This window comes from Chlamydotis macqueenii, chromosome 1 (genome assembly GCF_036417535.1).
Source record: "Chlamydotis macqueenii isolate bChlMac1 chromosome 1, bChlMac1.mat, whole genome shotgun sequence".
In the NCBI taxonomy this organism is placed as follows: Eukaryota; Metazoa; Chordata; class Aves; order Otidiformes; family Otididae; genus Chlamydotis; species Chlamydotis macqueenii.
Window position 1 is genome coordinate 49,813,839 of NC_141556.1, and position 21,409 is coordinate 49,835,247.

Here is a 21,409-nt window from a genome sequence, read left to right on the forward strand (position 1 = left end):
GAACTTCACTCTTATCTCTTGGTTTCAACTTGACGGTGAGCTGATACGACTATCAGCTCCAAATTTTTTTGAAACACAAGTTTGCAATCTTTCAGTATCTCTGCTGAGAAACTTAGAACTAGATAGAAAACATTTCTATTACTGACTTAGCATTTTGCATGCATTTAAAATTTAGAAACATTATTATAATATGTACATAAACTGTTATTTCTTTAGTCTAAAGAGACATTTACCTTGAGTATCCCTGTAGTCTGCAGATTCTTCTAAAAGATTCTTTAAATAGTCTGTATAAAGAAAAAAATAACAGAGATAGTTTTGTCAAAGAAATAAACAGCACCAGAAAGTAGTAAAACCCACCTTTTTCCTGGAAGTCTACTTTTCAGGCAGATCTGTGCCACAAAGATCTACTACTTAATCTTTAAATCTGTCAAAGTAATAACAAAAGGGAAACTAGCATTTCCATAATGAAAGTATGTAATGACATCCTGCTCGGGGAAGACAAGGTTATTGAAACAGGGGCCTTCTCCAAAGACAAATTATATGTTGCATATATTATTCTAGAAAAAAACAAGCAAGTGAAAAATAAGTATGTACTTGCAATCATTTATACTTAAGCTGATGCAAAAAATTTTGAAGATTATAGATATTTTCCTGAGCACCCAACTTGTCTATCGGAGTCAAGAAAAAAAGTAGTCGATTACAGAAGAACTGATTATGATTAATATTTTTCAATAATAAAAGTATTATACCCCCGTCCCAATGTTCACATAGGCATTTTTGGTTTTCAATTATAAATTTAGTTCCGCAACCACGAGATGGCACCCTCAATCCATTAAAGCCTTGATAGTTTTAAAATCTATTTTACTTAGCTAAAATTAACTCCAAATGTATGACTATACAAGAAAACATCCCTCTTGAGTTGTCATTCCCTGGGTGAGTGTGGGGTTCACCAAAAAGTACAATATCCTGTCAAATATTAATATATATCCTCAGTAAAAAGACAAGCATCTATTCTCTACAAGCTACAGCTTTGAACTGCTTAAAATTGAAAGAAACCAAACCAGAAACTTCCAAATAAATACACGTCAGATTGATAATATCAATAAATACTGATTTATAATTACTTTTAAAATGAGGTATTAAGATTCTGGTAGATCTACTGAAAACTAGTCATATTTGATCTAGCAAGTGTTCAATTTCAGCTTTGCAGTTGTAACTAGTTTCATGTAGGAGTGAAATAATTCAACTCCCATATGCTTGCCCTACCCAAATTCATCCTTTTACTCAACAAGGATCAGGAGCCAATTGTTCCTGCCTTCATAAGATGTCTTGCTTCATGCATGCCCCTCAGAGACCGCTCAGTGTATTGTAATCTTTTCCTTATGCAAAAAAAAAAAAAAAAAAAAAAAAAGGGGGGGGGGGAATTATGAAACATGTTTCTGCAGTAGAAATACTACAAAGAGTGAGAAATCTTGCCACAGTTAATGAAAGCTTAGAGAAAAACAGAACTCCAGGAAGATAAATATTTGGCACTGAAATTTAATTTTTTGGCAAAGATCTAAGGGAGGATCCAAGAGAGAAGCGTGAAGAGCAGGTTGGGGTGCAGAAGAGGAACCGTCTGGGGACTCCTGCAGGGAAGCAGGGAGAGAGCACAGGGAGGGAGCTGGCTGGGCCACAGGAACACCCACAGCTTTTTGCTCTCCTCCAAGTTTTGTCTGATCATTAGCAGGCGCTGGTCAACATGTGATCTTTTAAGACAAGTCCGACATGGCAACAAAACCTCTCCAACCACACTCTATAAATATTGCATCCTTCCCATCCCTCAAGATCTTGCACTGTAGTAGCTACCAGACATTCCAGTGCAATATTTAGGTGGACATGTATTCCATTAAAAACAAAGTTCATCCTGCTTCACCTCGGGTTGTGCTGGTAAGAAGTTGGTGTGAGGGGGTGGGGGGGCGGAATCAACAGGAGGCATTTTGAAAGGAACTGAGAAGAGTTTACAATGTTTTTAACTTGGAGGAACCTGTCACACATATGACACCAGCTCCCTCTCCATCGCCCTGCCTGCCGATGGGTGCACTTTCGTCGGAGCTGTGCCGTACTGCCTTTGGGATGACTCTTGGGACTCCACCATAAAGCAAACAAGCTAAAGCTTTACAGTTGCAACTTGATCTTAAGGACTCCAGCATAAAGAATGAGTCCTTATAGCTCATACAGAAATACCAGCTTCTTAAAGCTGCCAAACACATGCTCACCTCTATGGGCTGGGAACAAGAGGTGAGGTGGGTATAATTTACTCATCTGCAAATGTACTGCTGGCGCTCTAAGAACTTGTCCCTAGTACATGGAGACATCCAATTTAATATGCAAAGTAATTGCACCAGAAAGCTAAATTCAGAGATTAAATCCAGATCTCTTGGTATATTCATGCTTTATGACATGTTCCCCAAAACAACACTTTACATCACTCAAAAACATTTCTGGTTGGGTATATTCTATCATTTTAAACCATCAGTGAATACAAGAGGGAAAATTAGATATTTTAACACAACTGCATTAATTTAAAATTCTGTATTTAAAAAGGAAGACAGCTTTTGCACTACAAGATTGCATCAGCCAATAAAACTTGCAACTGTAAAATCCTGAAAGTGATAAATACTTACATAATTTTCATCTTAATTCTGTATATATATCTGGTAAGTGGACCCTAGTTCATAGCTAAAACTCAGCTTCAGAGAAGCATCAGGACAGATATTTTTAGTCTCTCCTGTGAATACACACTGGAAATTCTGTGCTTGCAACAACTTTCTGGAGGTACTGGCTTAATCTATACAGACAAGCAAATTTCACAGACATGAATAACATCACAGTAAAAATTTAGCAAAAATATTCCTAGATAAAATAAATAGAGAAGTCAAATATTAAGGTGGAATGGTATCTACTGTCTTTGCCAAGAAAATTTTTTCCCTCTGAAATGTGTTTTAGTTGTTCAGACTAAGAAGGTCTTAAGCGTACCTTCAGAAAGGAAGACTTAGAAATTAAAATTTGTAAGTCTGCTGGGTATCCCCAAAACACAACAAAAATCAACACAAAAGCACAGAAGTATTGTTCCTGTGACAAACAAAATTTCCTTATGCCCTGCTTCTACCTGACAGCAGCCAGTAAAATTCTCTCTCCCTTCTTGCTGGGGGGCAGCAACTATCACCGGTTCTGCTAAAAATTCTCTTCTGCTTCATTAACTACTTTTTGTCTCAGGTTGTCCAATTTAATTAAGTTAAACTCAAAGCAATCCTTCCCCAACACGTAATTGGCCTCTAGTCTGACAACTCTCTTCCTGACCTGCAAAGGAGCAGCGTGCTGAAAGGATTATTTTTCATCCCCCTCAGCCTCCCCTCACTATACTCCAGTTAAGGACAATAAAAGTCTCTTTCTCTGCAAACCTTATGTTGAGAAAAAGAGCAGAGAGGCTTATCCTACGACAATGAAGAGCCTGTTCATATGGTACAGTCTCACGTCATCTACTCAAATCAGAGGGTTTTGAGAGGACAGGATCACCTCTCCTTCATTTCTTTCTATTAGACATCAGAGGTCTCTAACTAACCTCGCCAAAACCCCAACTAGTATTTGCTGTATAAAGCTTGGGGCCAGTATGTGGAGAAGTGGAGGTTCACTTGCTGGACTGGAGAAGCTGTCTAATGAAACAGAAACACAGCTGAGCTGCGCCTCTCCTTGCCTGATTTACGAGTCCACCTGCTCCTGCTTTTGTTCGCAGAAAAGTAACTCCACTTCAAAGCACAGAGACAGTCTTGTGATGTGACCGTATAGCAGCAGGTTACCAGTACAAAGCTGTCCCACTGACACAGAACATCTAAATAGGAAGAAATCCCTGCTGACTCAGGCCTAGTGGCTTCGTTTCCTGGATTATTTTCGCTCCCGTGCTCTTACCCGCTGCCCCCTCCTCCCTTGCCCACAGATCTTTGGCCGGGGCAGCTGCTGCCTTGCTGCATCTCACCAATGCAACAACAGATACAAATATTTTGCATGTCCTCCAAAGGTTTTGCAGCACAAGTCTATACAGAGGTTGCTGAATATTACACAGAGCTGCTGGAAGGTAACAGAGCAGACGGGTCATCCGCAGAGATACAGAAGAGTGAGAATTCTCAAGAAAAACAGAAACGCATGATAGACTGCAAACAAAACAGATCCAAAATAACATTCCCCAGCCCCAGCATAACTAAATTCTTAGCCTCACCTCTTTTATCACTCCCATAGAACAAGAGAAAATTACTTTTCTAAATCAGCAGCCAGCATTGCAATCCCATTTCTGTCAATAGTATTTGCATTTGCAGGTCAATTTAAAGCTGGGCAGCCACAGTAAGGTCTGCAGCAACCCCCATCACCACAGAATGAGTTTTTTCAGGTCTAAACCAGCCTGTCCCAGCCACAATGACAGATAATGGTCACGAGGAAGTCCCCTTCGCCATCTAAGTTTTGTTTTAGTGCCATTCACCCCTGACATCTCTCTCTTTGCTATGTCTATTGAAAAAGGCATTTACTCCGTCTTGATCCTCTGTTCAACCTTTTTAATTAAAATATCTGAACTCATCCAAAGCTCCACTGATTTTGGAGTGTATAATAAGCCCCTAAGTCAGTATCCTTTTAAAATAAAGCAACTCCCCAGATGCTGTTTTATGATTTGATTTAATCGATTAAGAGTCACTGAGATTTTCCCCTACAAAGTAGTCCATTTAATAAGGGTTTGTCATCCTTTTTTCAACACCTGTTACTTTAATGAGATGATTAAAATGAAAACAGTCCATGTTAGTAACTTGGTAACTGCTGTACAACACTTAAGTCTGTATCTCCCACACCATCACTAGCCTAAGTACTTGCTGGGGAAATGCCAACAAGCTGCTACAGAGCCAAAAAAAAAGGTCACAGAGCATTTTATTTTGCAGTTACTACATAAACAGAGGCTAATTTTAAATTGCTCATCAAGAAGCAATGGCTTTTAAAAACAATGCCTTAAGTATTTCCAAATCCTTACAGGAGCCATCCCCCTCTTACAACAAATACATCTCAAAATACTTCATAAAGGAGGCCTCCCTAATTGCCGTCCTTTTACAGAAATGAGAGCACTACGTCATGGAGATGACTTGCTCAAGGTCACCCAAACATGCCAGTGCCAGAGCAGGGTATAGAGCCCAGATTTCCTAGTCCCAAACCAGCTCTTCAGCTTACAATGCCCCTGTAACAAGTCTTAAGTGCTTACTGGTAAGTACACTAAAAACATGTGTTTTGCCTTAAAAGGGAATCAATTCTACAGAGGAAACACCTAGATGGGGGAAAAATGGAGAAGCTACTTGCAGAAATTGACAGTTGCATAGATATCTTTCATTTCCTCCTCCTAGCTCCAATTTTCCATGCTTCCTTTTTCCTTCATAAAAAAAAACAAACCCAAACCACCACACAAAACAAACAAACCAAACCAAAACAAAGCAAAAAAGAAAAAAAAAAACAAAACCCAAACCAAAACAGGAGCATTCCAGTCCTCTAAGGGAATTACAGGCTTCTGTTATCACAGAAACAAACAAAACCCACCACAGGTTTCATGTTTACCAAGTACTGCTGAACGCCCCATCAGAGACCACACCGTAGCGCTGTGAATATTAGCACCTCGCTTGTGTATCTTATTGCAATCAATATTAACAAAGAAAGCCTCTAAACCCATGCCATGTTTTTGAAGAAGCCTCACATATCTGAAGTCAGATAAACATGCTTTACAGATGGATAATACAACTGCCTGAAAAGAAGTCTGCTGGGACGTGTGAAGACTGGCTTCTTAAGCCTGTAAAAGAGCTTGACTGTACCTGTCAACAGGAGCCTGTACTGGGGAATCCTCTGAACCGGCTTCAGCAGATAGTGCTTGAGGGCCAGACTAGCACAGCGGGGGCTCATCTGAAAGAAACACCCAAAATAAGTAATGATTCTGTGGTAGTCAAGGGTTCCAGCCAAATAAATCATGCCTATGAGCAACTACCGATTACATCGGATAAGCTTCATCTTTAAAAGGTGCGACTACCACAGTGTTAAACACTGCACTATAGAGCAAGTATTACCCTGCGTGGAAGGCTGAATGCAAAATTAATCATGAGTTAAGAGACACTGGTAAGCACTCCTACTCTCTGTGGATTCAAAACAGGTGCTTTTGCTTATGAGGAAGAGTGGTGAAGCTTCCCAGAAATAAAGGAAACACCAGTGGAAAGAGCAACATTCTCCTTTGTAATCTCTGCAAGGCAGAAAGGCAGAGAAGATGGCAGCATTCACTTAAGGTTTAATTAATCCACACCCCTAAAGACATCACAGAATTAAAAGATCCATGCTTCAAAAACGTTAATTATCTGGGGCTTGCATTCAAAATAACGTGCATCAGAAACACCAAAGTCCTTAAAAAGGTCTCTTGTCTTCTTCCTGTCTTTGCTGATTCTATCTCAAGCTCTTCCTTCGCCCACTGTAAGCAGCCTTTCTAACCACTCTTAAGAAAAGAGATCTGGGATTACCTAAGGGTAAACCCATGTCATAGGAGGTAAATTCACAGTTTGTGTGGATCACGTGCTTATGGAGCTTGCACCTCTTCTCTGATTTATTCTAAGGGAGTTACGTAAAAATCTGGCAATGCTCTTAGGGGCATGAATCAGCTTTCATTTGATTGCTGCATGCGCTGGGTTGGAAACTTCGAGAAATATGCAGATGAGAAAATTCACTTTTTAATGTTTGCAACTGAAATGAAGCACCATTCCCATGAGTAAGCTACTGCCCCATGATGTGGTAGAAAAATTAACTTGGTTAAAATAGGACAGTTAATTGGTGCATAGTATGATCAGGAGACAAAACTAAAAGAAAAAGCAGCTAGAGATTTTGTTAATGTGTGTTTGATATAATTTGTGGCAAGTGCTGCATTTTCAGAAAATTAAGGTCCTTTACCATATCTCACAGTGGCAGCCAAAATCACTAGTTACTTCACAAAATACAAATTTACTTCTTCCCACTTCCACTCTACTAAGTCTCAAGCCAAGACCACAGCCAAAAAAAACCCCAAACCCAAACAAATTGGAGGAAAGTCTCAAGCCTTATGGAAGATCACAACTGCTGAAAAGCCACAAAATAGGATATATCTTACAAAATACTACAGTACCTCGAAGTCTTTGACAACTGAAGCAAAACCTGCATTCTTCTTACACTGTTCATCTAATAGAGCAACATTTTTATCAAATTCTTTGATGTAAGTTGAATACATCTTTAAGTAGGGACCCTTTTTAACAAATATATCAGCAATTCTTTGATGTTCAAGCCTAGAAACAAAAAAAAATAGGGCAATTAGGAAGAGCTAAAAAGAATGTATATCTTAACCCTACACCAAAACATCAATCTTTTTCCCAGTAAGATGTGCCAGTTTATGTTCTAAACAAAAAGCTTACAGTTCAGCAGATTGACATCCATGTCAGGAGCTATGCTGAAAAACCTTACCAGGCACATCTTGACACACTAATTTACTGTCAGATGACAACCACTTAATACACAGCCTGTTTAAAATGGTCTTGAACCTTCTGAACACTTTAGTACAAGCTGGATTTCTGAGGAGGCAGATCTGCAAACTTCAAGATACAGTCTCCATCCCTTAGTAGGAAGCATGAGATTATGGACTTTACCCATTTCAGTGCTTTTGTCAGTAGGCTTTGTATAACTGATTTAGATCCACCCACCAGTGTAACTGAGAATGGACTTCACCGGGATTGTGGCTGTCAGTCAGCGCTATGTCTGGTTAGTAGATCTCAGCTACCTTTAAAATCCAAACTGGTCTTCAGGATAGCCTCCATCTAATGAAATCAGTCCACTTATCATGCCCATGCAAGGACTAGAACTTACAATTAAAAATGAAATTTTAAATAAAAATGTGCGGTTGCTAAAAATATGTATTGACATGCCTCCTGGACCTTTCTAGATACATTTAAATTGCAAAAAGAACATCTAAACAGAAAGTTATATCCCATACTTTCCAAGTCAATTCTGTAATTTAAGAAGGCACGTCAAACACAAACAAGAGTTGAACCGTGGTCACATGGAGTCACATAAGCACCACAGATAAATTTCAACAACATCAAAGGAGTGGTATCCCTTTATTGATAGTCACCAGTGAGATAATCGCTCTTCCAGTTCCCTCAGAAGGTCCCGATTGAGTTCGTACAGCTGAGGTAGGTAGTACAGGATCTGATTCAGGATTCTGTCCTCAATCACTGGCTTTCCAAGCTGCCTAGAGGCATGTGCCACAGCGTCCCGGAAATCCTGCCGGAGTACAAAGAGGACAGAAACCCCCCTTCCCATGAGCGAACAGCCTTCAAAGCACCAACACAGACAACGGGGTTTTCTCTGCAGACATTCCAGGCGCTGCTCCCTATTACCGAAGGCAAGGCGGGTACCATCTGGGTTATGTTTCTCTACAGCTTCAACTTACTCTCCCGGGACTGCCTTAATCCCTTTAGTTTTACGCTAGAGCTTTACTTTCTTGCTCCTGTAGGCATACTGTAGTTGTTTTCATTATTTTTGTAACACGCCCTTAAGGGACATGGTGCTACTACATACAAGGAAACTATGGGGGCGAAAAAGCTTCTATCTGCGAAGGTACTGGTAGTCTTGAGTATCTTCTTGCTAAGATTTGGGTCAAAAAGCAAAAAATATCAGCTAATACAATCATAATACATTATTTTAAAATCATACTAGTTTTCATAAGTCATCTACAAATGCCCTTTCAGAGGAGATGAGTCTTGGATTAAAATGTAGTATCACAAAGTTACTCTACATAGGAGGCCTTCTACATGCAGGAAAATCAACATCTAACAAAAATACATAGGAAGCACGAGATTTCAAATGCTAATAATGGTCAAAACCAACACTGGTACCTTCAAAACATTTACAGGGAGGAAGAAAATCCCGCCTGCACTTGAAGGATCTTGTAGCATTTTTATGCTACAACCAGTCCCCAATAGGACTGAAGTGAGGCTTACTGGTTCTCATTAAACTATTTAGAATTAAAATCTTGGCCCCACACAAGTCAGCATGGCCAGGATAGTATCCATAATGAAACTCAACATGCATTAGGCGAGGTATTTTCCCTAATCACATGCAAACACAATTTTCAGAAAAGGTTAGCAATTCAGCATTTCACTTGAAGAATAACACTGTCTAAACTGACAAAAAAGAAAATTCAGATTATGTGGTGTGCTGTATTATCATCTTGCACTTGAATTTGGCAACAGTGGAAAAAAGACAATCCGTAATAGCTCTTTTCAAGTTTGCGGTCTGCTGAAACCTGATAATGCATGCACACTCTATAGGTGGCCTGGAAATGGTGACTAAACAATGTGTTCCTAAGTACAGTCATGAGTTGTATTTTAAATGTGCATAGGTCCACACTTGCCTTTGAAAATCTATAGGGTCCTCAGGTTGAAAAAAAAAAAAAAAATTAAAAATTAAGCTCCCTCCTTCCCCGACCCAGGTCTATTACTACAGGTCTTACTGGCTATCTCAGCAGTCCAGCATCTGGCACTATTTAGGGTCTCTCCAACTTAAGTCTCAACTTTCCCCTACCCCCTCGCCTCATTACATCAGCTCTGGGCAGCGTGAGCTCCAGACACACTTTCTTGCATTGTGACCCTCTGGGTCACCAAGGCTGTGACTGGGCAGAGTTATGACAAGAGACTGAAAGGAGATACAGGGCGATGGCTGTCATGAGGCAAGGCTGAGAACTAAATGCAAGGGAGTTAAAAAACAGATGGCAGTATTCATATGGAAATGTTCTGTTTTACATCCTCTGTGCAGACTAGTGACACATAGGTTAACTACCAGCTGCATCTTATGGGGTTTTGCTGACCCTAGGGCATTGCTTAACACTGAAATGATACATGGAATTACAATGGCAAAAGCTCAAATGCGGCATTCTGGAGAGCTTCATGCAAAATGCATCATCATATTATGATAATATTCTCCCCCCCACCCCCAAATCACATCCACACACAGTATACTGTATGTACTTCACCATGGGATGAAACAAGAATTTTGTCTGAATGTTATAAGGCTACTTGCATGATGAAAAGAAAAGCAGTTCTGTCTGTAGCATAATCAACAACCCAGGCTTTTCCCTGACCAAACAATGAAAGGAGAGCAGGGAGCCAGGTTTAAGCACCAGTAGATAAGACAGGAATGTCATTTGTAGTTAAGAGCATTTATTTAACTTCTAGATATAGCATTCAAAGAGTCTGCAGGATGTTTTCCAAATACAGATTTGGTTTTTCGACTAGCTTGATCCTAAGTCCATCAGCTTCATCAGGCTTTGGATCACTACATGAAAGACCCTGTCACTAGAACAGCCAATTAGAACTTTGTTTCATCACACCTCCACAACTGAGTAAACGGAGGAAGGCCTGCAGAGAGGAAACGCAGGGAAGAAAGATAACGTGAAGCTTTCAAATGATGCAAACCAGCCTGCTAAACAACAAAAGAGCTAAACTTGAATGTTTTTTTTTCTTTTTTTTTTAATTATCAAGACTTCAGTAGAGAAGCAGTACAATGCATTTGTCACTGTAATCACATTAAGATTTATTTTTAACCTGGCAGTGGGTGTGAAGTAACTGTCATGCCAAGTTCATCTTGAGATAAACTTAAGAGTTGAAGGCAGAGAGCGCATGCCTGAGGAGTGGGGGTAGGACAAGTCAAACAAACATAACAAGGTTGGAGTTAACAGTGTTTACACTTGAAGGTACTGGCCTTCTGAGAAAGTAATTTCTTATCCAAAAGGACAAAACATAGAATAGGTCTGTTTTAACTACCAAATGTAAAATATGTTAACTTTAAAAGTAAGCTCGGAAATTTCACTCCAAAGGGCGGAATGTATTCAGACAAGGACAACTTTTTACACAAGTAGGTGAATGACTTAGAAATTATAAATTGCAGTGATAGTCATTTAGTGCACCAGAAGCTAATTCCTCTAAAACTAAATCCGTTCACTGCCAAATAAAAAAAGAAATCACTGTTGCAAATAATATACACATTGTTCTAATATCTATATATACCTGCAAGAAGTGATTCCTATTGCAAACATATTTAGCATATAGTAGTATCTAACACCGCTGAAGAGCACTGCTTTCAACAGCCTGTTCAAAGACCGTCACCTGAGTTATCCTAGAAATTATTCTGTTTGAAGCAATGCAGCAATTCCTTACAGTGAATTTTAAAGAGAGAGATTTTTCTAATTAAAAATGAGCCTCTCAAATATTACAATCTTACTCATTAAAAATAAAAAATTGCCATGTTTTGGAATTAATGTGCTTATGAAAAACACCATTTGCAAGTCTAGACAGAAGTTTCATATCCTGCACGACAGAAAACAAAAGATTATGCTAGTTATACTGAATCATTCCAGCTTCTTACCAGGATAATTCTTCCTTTCAGAAGGGGGGAGACTATTGTACACTTTCTGAAATGCTGGTTTACAGTTTCTAGTTCTACATTATATTTTGGTCCAATAATAATCTTCTGATATCACTTCTGACTCCTTAGGCAAAGACAAGTGTCTTCACACACCTACTTTAAGAGGACAGCACTCGTCATGGTCCCTGGAAAGCACATTCTTTCCAAACCAGAAACAGTCTTAAACGACTCTAGACTAAGACAGCATCCCACTGGGTACCTGTCCATGTGAAAATCTAGTTTAGGCAGTTTTAAAGGCTTCTGAGTACATATTATTGCTGAATTACTGCCTGATAAAACATTCTCAACTTGAACATGTTTAAGGAATTTTGTTTATCCTATTAGTATACACTCCCTCTAGAGCTGTGCAGTTTTTAAACAATATTTGAGGAGGATACCACCATCGCTGCTTTTGTTTCCTCCCAGCCCTCCTTCGATAAAGCTTCCTTAAATAAGCAAAGGGCCATGATATCTAAAATAATTCTGACCCTGTTGTGAATCATCTGAGATCAGCCCACGCGCTTCCCCTTCACGAAGGCCCTGAGTCACAATCCCTCTCTGTTCTTTCCACCGGAGGATTCCTAGCATGCAGCGAAGCAACCTGCCCGTGTCAGTCTAGGAAGCAAAGGAATAAGTTTAGTTGTAAAGCAAATTAGGTACTGACCAGACTAAACCGTCACTCAGCCGCTGCCTGGGTTAAGGGCACCTTCAGGTATCTAATAGTTGAATGAAAATAATTTCAAAAGGCTAAAAGCAAAACTTCTCATAAATTTAACTGGAAGAGAAAGAAGTATGTGATCTAAACACGGTCTAGTATTTTATTCCTAAGGCTTCAACCAATATTCATCTTGGATCTGCTCTCCTAGAACATACCATCAGCAAAGCAAAAACAAGCCATAATCCCTTCCGCTAACGTACAACTCCCAGCTAAATACACCTGCAGATAGCTCAAATATCAGTTTAATTTAAGGAAAAAAATATGTTTGCACTTGGACGCTTTTCAAGGAAAACACACACACACACGCATATCCTATGAGGCGGGGAGGAGGGACAGGGAGGAAGTTTCACGCTTTGGGGAACAGCCAGGCTGCTATGTGACAAACTGTAAACACGACTGCCAGGAATACCGCTACGGATGATTTCACAAACACATTATTTGAAATATAAATAGGCAGCCTTAATTATAGTTAGACTATTAGCCATAGACTGTGAAGTTAAACTATAGCAATGATAGTTAATGAAGACCATGAGTAAGTGTGGATCATGACATTTTTAAACAGATGAGACTGCTTCTGGAAAGCTAGTTCCATATCTTTTTCTCAGGTAGTAAAATCATTTATAAGCCTTTAACAATATAATATAGTTAAATGTTTACAATAATCGATTATTTGACTGTAGCATATTCCCAGAATGTTATTTCAAGGAATAGGCTGGGTAGTAGACCAATGTTTCCTTGCAAACCAAAACTATTCCATTAGCCTTTTTAATAAGATGACTACAGCTGCAATTCATTATCAAATGTTTCAATCAGCAATTTTAAAGCACTTCATAGACTAAAAATTTATCAGCATATCCACCACAGACTGGTCAAGGAATAAAGTTTTACAGTTGGAGAAAAAGTTGAAGGTTGAGAGAAATTTTCACAGCCAAACAGTAGGTCAGTTGTAAGCCAGAACCAGAGGTCAGGACTTTCTTTGCTCCAAAACCAATAGCTATTTTATTCCTCAATACGCCTACTACATTATTCTTCCAAATCTATTATGAATTCTTTTTCATAACATTTGGCTGCAATATACAAAAAGTCTACGTTTACTACACATAGGTTTTTTTTTTAATATATAATTTTGCAAGTGTCTTCTGAAAATGAAAACCTATTAAAACAGAATTTCCCACTCTTGTAGGTGCCCCTGGAAGGACACATAATAAAGGCGGAGGTGGGGAAATATGTTTGACTTCTCCAATAAGAGGCTGATATCGTGGCTGGAGAAAAGTTACAGATGCCTCCTGACAACATCCTACTTGCTCTCAGAGTCCTAATAAGGAAAGGACTGGGGGATGTAAGTCAGAACCACAGGTCTAAAGGCTCAGGCAAAAGGCTGCAGGCCTAAGGTTTTCTTTACTCACACAGCACAACATCACACACTAAGCCCTGCAGTGGAAGGAGCCATCCCAAAAAGCACGTTCCTCCACTGGACTAGAAGCCTCACTGCTCATACCCTAGCAGGATACTTACTCCTTTTCCAGTAACACCAGGTGTTTTTTGGGCATAGATCACCTCAGACAGCAGGTGACAAGCTTACTTATTTCTCTTATGTCACTTACATTTTACATCTAGTTCATGGTTCCTTTTTTTCCTGCAAGTGCCCTTAGGGAAGAAAAAGCACTTCTTGCATATTCTCAACACTTGTTTACCCTCTAGAAGCCATACATGAACCATCTCACAAAGATGCATACAGATAAGCTGGTTTGAATTAAGCATATCTGTTTTCAGGAGTTAGGAACAGCATTTTACTGGAATTTTGTCCTCTAAAAGAGCATTACAGTAGTTAACAGAAATACAGAGAATTCAAGATTACATCTAATGTTTGATTCCTCCCTCAAGCAATCCCATTCACAGAGTATTTCTGAGAGAATGCCACTGTGCAGAGCCAGTTAAGTCCCTTGCCTCTGTTATGACCAGCTTATTTGAGATTATAGAAGTGTCCCCAAGTATTTATCATTTTCTACAGAATTTTTGTAGTCTGTCTTCAACAGAAACAGCCACATGTACTTAAAAAGTGTGACAGTGTCCAAATAGGCAGGCACCCTAGTGTCTTGGAAAAGTTGCTTCACCTAATTTGACTTTGTCAATATAAAACAAAAAAAAATGCTAAAAAAAACCAACCCAAAAACCAGTGGTACTTGTAACCACTTTGCAACCACATTCCCAGCTTCTCAACTGTTTCAGACTCCACTTCAAATGCTCTAAGCAGTAGCAACTTCAAAATCTTTTTCTTACATCAACAGTCCAGTTCCCTGGCTGTACTAAAAGCCATCAGCTGCATTAACTGGCATTGGTAAGACAGACTGAGGAGAATACTATTAATTTCAGATCACCACTAATGGAATTAGTCATTAAATTTCAAGTATTTACTCTTCGGAAAGCCACTGATAGAGGGTTCAGAAGGTGTAATGGAAGCTTGCCTGACCAGCCACATCTTTACCACAGGTAAAACAGCCTAGCCTGGGGAGAACCTAAATTTTAGTTCCAGAAATCTGTCAGAGGTTGCTTCACTGTCAGTTAGTAACCCTGACACTGAAGGTAGTAAGCCAAAGTGGTTCAGTGAACATGAAAACAAGGGTTGTTTTATGAACATTTAAATATTATCCATAAGAATTATATGATTAAACAAACAGATTTAATGATGTCTGTGATGAACATATGCAAACCCTCAGGCATACTCTGTGGAAAAAAAAAAAAAAGTGTTTCTGCAACCTTTATCAGGTATGGCAATTTTTATTCCATGAAGAATGCACACACACGGAGCCTCAAAAGTGGTGTCCTCTCTGACCAGGACACTCACAAAAGTTCATGCTGCAGGCCAACAGACAAGTATTTCCTCAGCTTCTAGCCTAGCATCCTCTCTGTTAGACCAGGCTGAATACATGTTGATTGCTACTGCTAGCCAACAAAAACATTTCTAATGGTTTGTATTTGGCAGCTGGAAACTACCATACTGTCATAAATAGAGCTGTGAGTTATCCGATAAAAAAAGCAAAACGCCTCCTACAACACTGCACATTTACACTGTCCAGATTACCTTATGTTTATCCAGGAAACTTCCTAAACTCCCTACTATTTTCTCTCTCCCACATTCCTCCTCCACTTGCCTGCATCCTCCTCACCAATGGCCTTTCCTTCCAGTACTGCATGTTATCTGAAGAACTGGTACACTGAAAAGCGAAAACACCTTTAAGATATCAGTTACATGCCTGAAAAATATGATAATTCAAAATCACATAGCTTAAAACTTGTCTATGCTCATTAAGACAATTCTCTTCCTTTAATCAGTACTGAAGCTTGAGTTCCGTACTAGAAACCATGTTGAATATAAATTATACATTGGCTGCAACTGCCTGATCCAGCTTTTTAAAAAAACAAGCTTGAACAGAGTAAAAAAATCAATTACTAAAATGGAAAGCAAAAGAAGAATCAGCAAATGGTGTGGTAAGTTTTTTGTTTCCTGAAAGACCTCCGTATTACAGGACTGTATACATCCGTCTATAAGAGCCTTTGTTCCCAGTTTCACAGAACATGCTTCTCAAGAGACCGAGATAGATCAACGCATCTGTTTGCAATATAACCACTTCTGTTGCTCAAGGAAAAAAAAAATCACTATGCCTGCACTTAATAGAGTGACAAAATGGTACAAACACATATCACTTAGAAGTCAACAGAAAACACATAAAACAGAACTAGAAAAAGCTAAATTCTTCATTAATTTACTATTATCACCTTCAATATAACATGTTTAACAGATGACTGGTCTGCATAAGCATGGATTAAATACTTAACCCTTGCTGTGGACAACACATTGCACACACTACAATCACAGCTGTTACCCGAAAGCAAGCAGCTGTCAAAGAACTGCAGCCCAAAAAAATACGCTGCCATGGTGATGGATGCAGCACTAGAGCTAATTAGTTAGATTACCTAAATAATGTGTATTTTTAGGTACCATTTCTAAAGGTAAATTGTTCCTGCCTCCCCCCACTACTTTTAAAAGTTATTCTAACCAAAGATTTTATCTTGGTTGCTATGGTACAAACTGGCATATAAATATGATGCTGATTAACATAAATGGATATATATTCCATTTTCAATATTCAAGCATCACCCCCATTCAGTTGGAAGACTGCATTCATTAATTAAGAAGATGCAGAAGGAACCACCAAAATATTTATCTATTATATAAAGTCTGAAACTTTAAAGTTCTACTTAATTAGATTATTTTTTATATTTTGCATATGTAGACCTCACAAAAAAAAAAAAAAAAAAGTCACATTCATTACAATAAAGCCTAAACATAGAACTTTAATGGATTAAACAAATAGAAGAGGAAACTTTTTTTTTGGGGGGGTACTTACAATGTGTAAGAGCTTTAGCACATCCACAAACCTATCAGAAAAGCAAGAAAAAGCAAATTGTTACATTTTAATTACCCAATTAAAAGATATTGAGTAGCTATTAAGTTTAGCATCGACACTTACACTTTCTCTGAGCTCATGATCTCCTTGGCAATATGGTAAACCTTTGTTTTCTTTCCAGATGCCTTACTCTGCAAATAAAATTATATATTATACTATGCATCTACTAAAATTGTTGTCAAGATAATTTCTGGCTAGTAGTTTCTCAAATCCATTGTAATTATTCAATAGTTATTTCTAATAAAAATGTTTTCTACTGTTTTGAAATCTCTTGGCTTTAAAATCTTCCAGCTTCCCAGGATCTGTGAGAAAATCAATTTAGCTTGTAGCTGGAAAAAACAATATTAGCTAAGAGTAGTTTTTATAACGCTATCAGCCTTTCTATTTAATTATTACGGGAAGCACTGAAGCCCATAACGAATGAAGCCTTAGCAAGTAACAATTATTGTTTTGCAAAAGTAGTAAAGTACAGATAATATTTCTACATTATTTGGGGTTTTTTTTTTCTGATTAATACAGTAATATTTGCAGTAAACTCAAATGGGTTTCAGAAGTATTTTAAAAGGAATACATATTTTCTTTACCCAAAAAAAAAACCAAAAGAGAAAGAAAAAAAAAATCACACTGAAAAGTCAGCTTCTGACAATCTAATAAAGGGGGTGCTGGAATACATAGCAACTGTACTGCAAAGATGTAGAAGTGTGACCCTCACCATCTACCTGAGACACTGTGGAGATGATGTTGGTTTTTATGCGTGCAAGTTTGCCTTCCAAAAAATCAACATCAGCTAGAAGGAACAGGTATAGCAAAGCAAAAAGGGGTAGTAGTCAGGATGTAAAAGTGTTTTCTACACAGTATAACTCCTATAAAACCTTTTCTCCACAACAGCTCTCGTGGTTTGCCATATGCCTCTCCACTGCCAGCTGTCACCACACCTATTAGATATTCAGGCTTTCGTTTCAATGGGCTGCAAAGAAAGAGCGTGGATGAGGGGCACTGGAACATCACAGGATATACAATACATGTGTGATGGAAGCCCTGGGGAGGCTGTACTGAGTATGGTAGCATAATGTAGGTATTGAACAGTTTATCTAAAAAAGCAGATATCTGTGGCATTGCATATATGAACCTTTGGTTCATAAGCACTAATGCTGCAAGATTCATCTGGAGTTTTAGGTCTTCTCTGAACCTATAAAGAAGTTTCAAGGGCTGGAAGTCAAACCATGGAACCAATGACGTTCATAGGCTGGTTTTAATGATACTGTTATAGTCAAAATAAAAAATAAATCTAAATTAATTTTTTCATTTGAATTTAATTGACACAGTGCCAAGTTAATAAATTAAAATGAATGTCTAAGTTTCTAATTTGGTGTTGCATCACATATATACAAAATACATCATTTATTTTACATACTACATAGACATCTTCACACAGAGCTGAGATTTTACTTCTAAAATTAAACTTATTTCCAAAAAAACATTTAGATCTAGCCAGTGAGGGTCAAAAGGATTCAGGTGAGATTGTAACACCCATCCTCAGACCTCGATGGCTTTTTAGAAAGCACAGCTGACACGCTCCCTACAAGACTGAATTCACAAGTAAGTCAATTATGCAGAGCAAGGTGTCTGCCATCACCATAGATGTGACAGTTGCAAATGAGATGAAAATTAGTATTTTGAGAACAAGATGCTATCGCTAAACAATTACAAAACAAGATATCACAGTCTGTTTTCAACCCCATTTGAAAGACTTTTCACATACCAGCTGGCACTGAAAAGGCCACTTTGCATTTGTTCAGCCAAAAATACACTGGGCTTAAAGGAGTCTCTACTGGGAGAACCAAAGGGATACAAACTGGGCTCTCAGGCGTGGCATTGGGAAGGAACCTTGTATCTGCTCTAATAGATAAAAAGCATCAAAACAGCCAGATGCTTGTGGTAAGGAAAAATAAAAACAAGCCCAGCTGATGGCCAATGCAGAGGGTGGTTCATTCTCTCTGCAGCTGCTCTCCCTGTTAGGAAGTTGGTTGTTAATCCCCAGCTGCCAGCTGCACGTGCCGCAGGCAGCCGAAGCAAGCTGATGAGCAGATGCTGCATAGCAAGCGCCGGATTACTCCACCAAACCTGCCTGAGAAGCCTCGTAACAGGGATGCTTTCCTGTAAAACTCCATCATGAAAGGCTGAGAGCATTTCTAGAAGCACGCAAAGTCAGTTAGCTTCAATACAGGTACAGTCCAGCTTAGCTTCACAGGAACAAGCTTTTGTCCCAACTCTCCCTCCCTCCCCCAATGAATTCCTCTCAGAAGATCTGGTTAAATGACATTCAGGTCTGACACATCATAATCAAATCTTCTCTTCCAGCACTAAAGTCTCATTGCCTTTTTTTTTTTTTTTTTTATTATTAATTTTTAGGTAAAGGAAACAAATACAACTACTATCAAAGAAAAGAGAGCTGCCAGGACTGGTCCTGAGGAGAGGCACTGGTCTATGGGCAGGCTGGTGTCAGGGCATCCAGGACTGAGAAATAAATATGGTTCCCATCCCAAGGAGAGGGATAGGAACCATAGAACTTCATTTTATTCTAAGTAGTTAGTGTTGCCTTCCTGCTCCTCATCTGAAGTAGAAAAAAAGTTAAAATAGGGGAAATCATTCCAAGCTGGCACTTGCAGAGGCTAGCAGAAAGTCAGAACTCAACCACAGGAGTCAAGTGTGGCTTATGCTCCTCCAAGGGCTATAGAGGTGGCTCTGCTACCCTACGACGACAGGTCTCTGGCACACACACCCACTGTCTCTCCTCAGCACCAAAGAAATGAATTAGGGAACTTAAATGCTGAAAGGCAGGTTGAGCCGTTTGTTTTTCGTGCCATTGAAAAGCAAGACTTAAAAACTGGTTTAATCATAGAATCACAAAATCGTTAGGGTTGGAAGGGACCTTTAAAGGTCATCTAGTCCAAACTCCCTGTAAGAAACAGGGACATCTTCAACTCGATCAGGTTGCTGAGAGCCTCATCCAACCTGGCCTTGAATGTTTCCAGGGATGGGGCATCTACCACCTCTCTGGGCAACCTGTTCCAGTGTTCCACCACCCTCAGTGCAAAAAATTTTTTCGTAGTATCTGTCCCCTGTGCACGAAGCAGTGATTTGCCAGGATAGTATGCAGAACCTGCAAACACAAGAAAGCTGTCTGCGCAGAAATGGTTACTGGGACACAGCCTTTGCTTTGTGGCTGAGACCCCCCAAAATAGGCCCATCCAGGAAAAACTACAGCTTCTGAAAGATTTTTCAGAAGGACCTTGCAACCTTCACCTGGCTCCTTTCCTCCTTGGGCTTCACCAAGGCTAACAAATCAAAGGTTGATTTTAAATGTTCAGTGCACAAGAGACATTGTGCACTCTAGGATCTGTGAGGTATCAATAGCCTCATTAAGAGGTATTTACAAGTCTCAGAACTGAAGATCTCTAAATATACATCTATGCATGTAACTGTGTTAGAGGGGCATGGTAGGCAGTTCTACAGCTCCATAACTCAGTGAAAGATTAAGAACAAATATGCCAGGCAACGCACACTTTCTAGTGGCATATTTCTGAACTTGACCTCTTAATATCAGGCTAATATATGCATGTTAAATTAAAACTTTATATAAAAAAAAACCAACACTAAACAATAAGAATGATGAAAAGAAATATATAAAGTTATGTTATCTCAATGCTTTTTATTTGAAAATATCCCAACAGGTTACAACTTACAAAACAGTGCAAGAGTGAGAAATAGCTTCAGAAGATAAAGAGGAAAAGATACCTGTTTATCTTCTTGAGGATCAGACTCCCCTTTGCTAGAATCGGAATTTGTGTCATCATCTTCATCAGAACTGTTCATAATATCTTCTTCATCTGACTGAAGATCTCCCATTACCATGTTAGGATGATCATGGTGTTCTTCTAAGGACCTAAAATTGAAAATGGTATAGTCGATACACATACCATACTTTCTTTATGCAAAGAGCTTTCTGTTTTACCCCACAATAAGTGGTCTACTCAGTATCAGAAACATTGAAAACAGCAGTGGGTAGTCTGGAGATGACAACAGTGGTAGGCTTTTACACAGTCTACCACTCGGTTAAGGACTCATAACTCTGCAATGCTTTCCCTATACTGGTATTGATACAATGCTCACTGACAGCGAGCAAAAGCCAGAGTGCCTTTGGAGTATTTATGTTATTCTTGTCCATCAGAGTTTGCCTGATAGCAAAGTTTGACAAATCCAGTCCCTTACTGGTAGGTGCATCTATATTGCAACACTTGTACTGTGTGCCAGAAGGATAAAGAAAGATCACAGCCGCTTTGCTCTACTCTGTCTCATACCATCAGGACTTCTTCCACATACAGGAATCAGACTGGAGCTTTCTGTCTTAAATTGTAGATGCATGTATCTATACAGGGTTGTTTCTCAATACATACGCTAAACAACTGCATCAGGGATAGCAATATTATAACTGTTCTGGCCAATAATTCTTAAAAACAAGAAAGTAGAATCTTTTGTGATTAAAAACTCCCATCCCCCAGAGACAGACACCTTCCAGGTAGCTGTCAAAGCTATAAAATACAACCTTCTTCTGCTGCTGTACAGTGATTAGAGAGGTCTCTTTTCATTAGCTTCAGCTGTATTCACAATATAGAAATCGCATTAGACAGGCACA

The 21,409-nt window shown here is 39.0% G+C and overlaps 1 protein-coding gene across 1 annotated transcript in view; it reads right to left on the bottom strand.

Annotated features, from left to right (window-relative positions):
- The window catches only part of FGD6 (FYVE, RhoGEF and PH domain containing 6), a 74,078-nt gene that overhangs the window by 24,444 nt on the left and 28,225 nt on the right, over positions 1 to 21,409 (bottom strand). The window contains exons 3-9 of the mRNA XM_086750488.1: positions 20,512 to 20,659; positions 16,777 to 16,844; positions 16,654 to 16,684; positions 8,195 to 8,346; positions 7,199 to 7,355; positions 5,874 to 5,961; positions 234 to 284 (exon numbers count right to left, since the gene is read on the bottom strand). Of these exons, the coding sequence (XP_086606614.1) occupies positions 234 to 284; positions 5,874 to 5,961; positions 7,199 to 7,355; positions 8,195 to 8,346; positions 16,654 to 16,684; positions 16,777 to 16,844; positions 20,512 to 20,659 (695 nt within the window). The remainder of the gene's footprint in view (positions 1 to 233; positions 285 to 5,873; positions 5,962 to 7,198; positions 7,356 to 8,194; positions 8,347 to 16,653; positions 16,685 to 16,776; positions 16,845 to 20,511; positions 20,660 to 21,409) is intronic.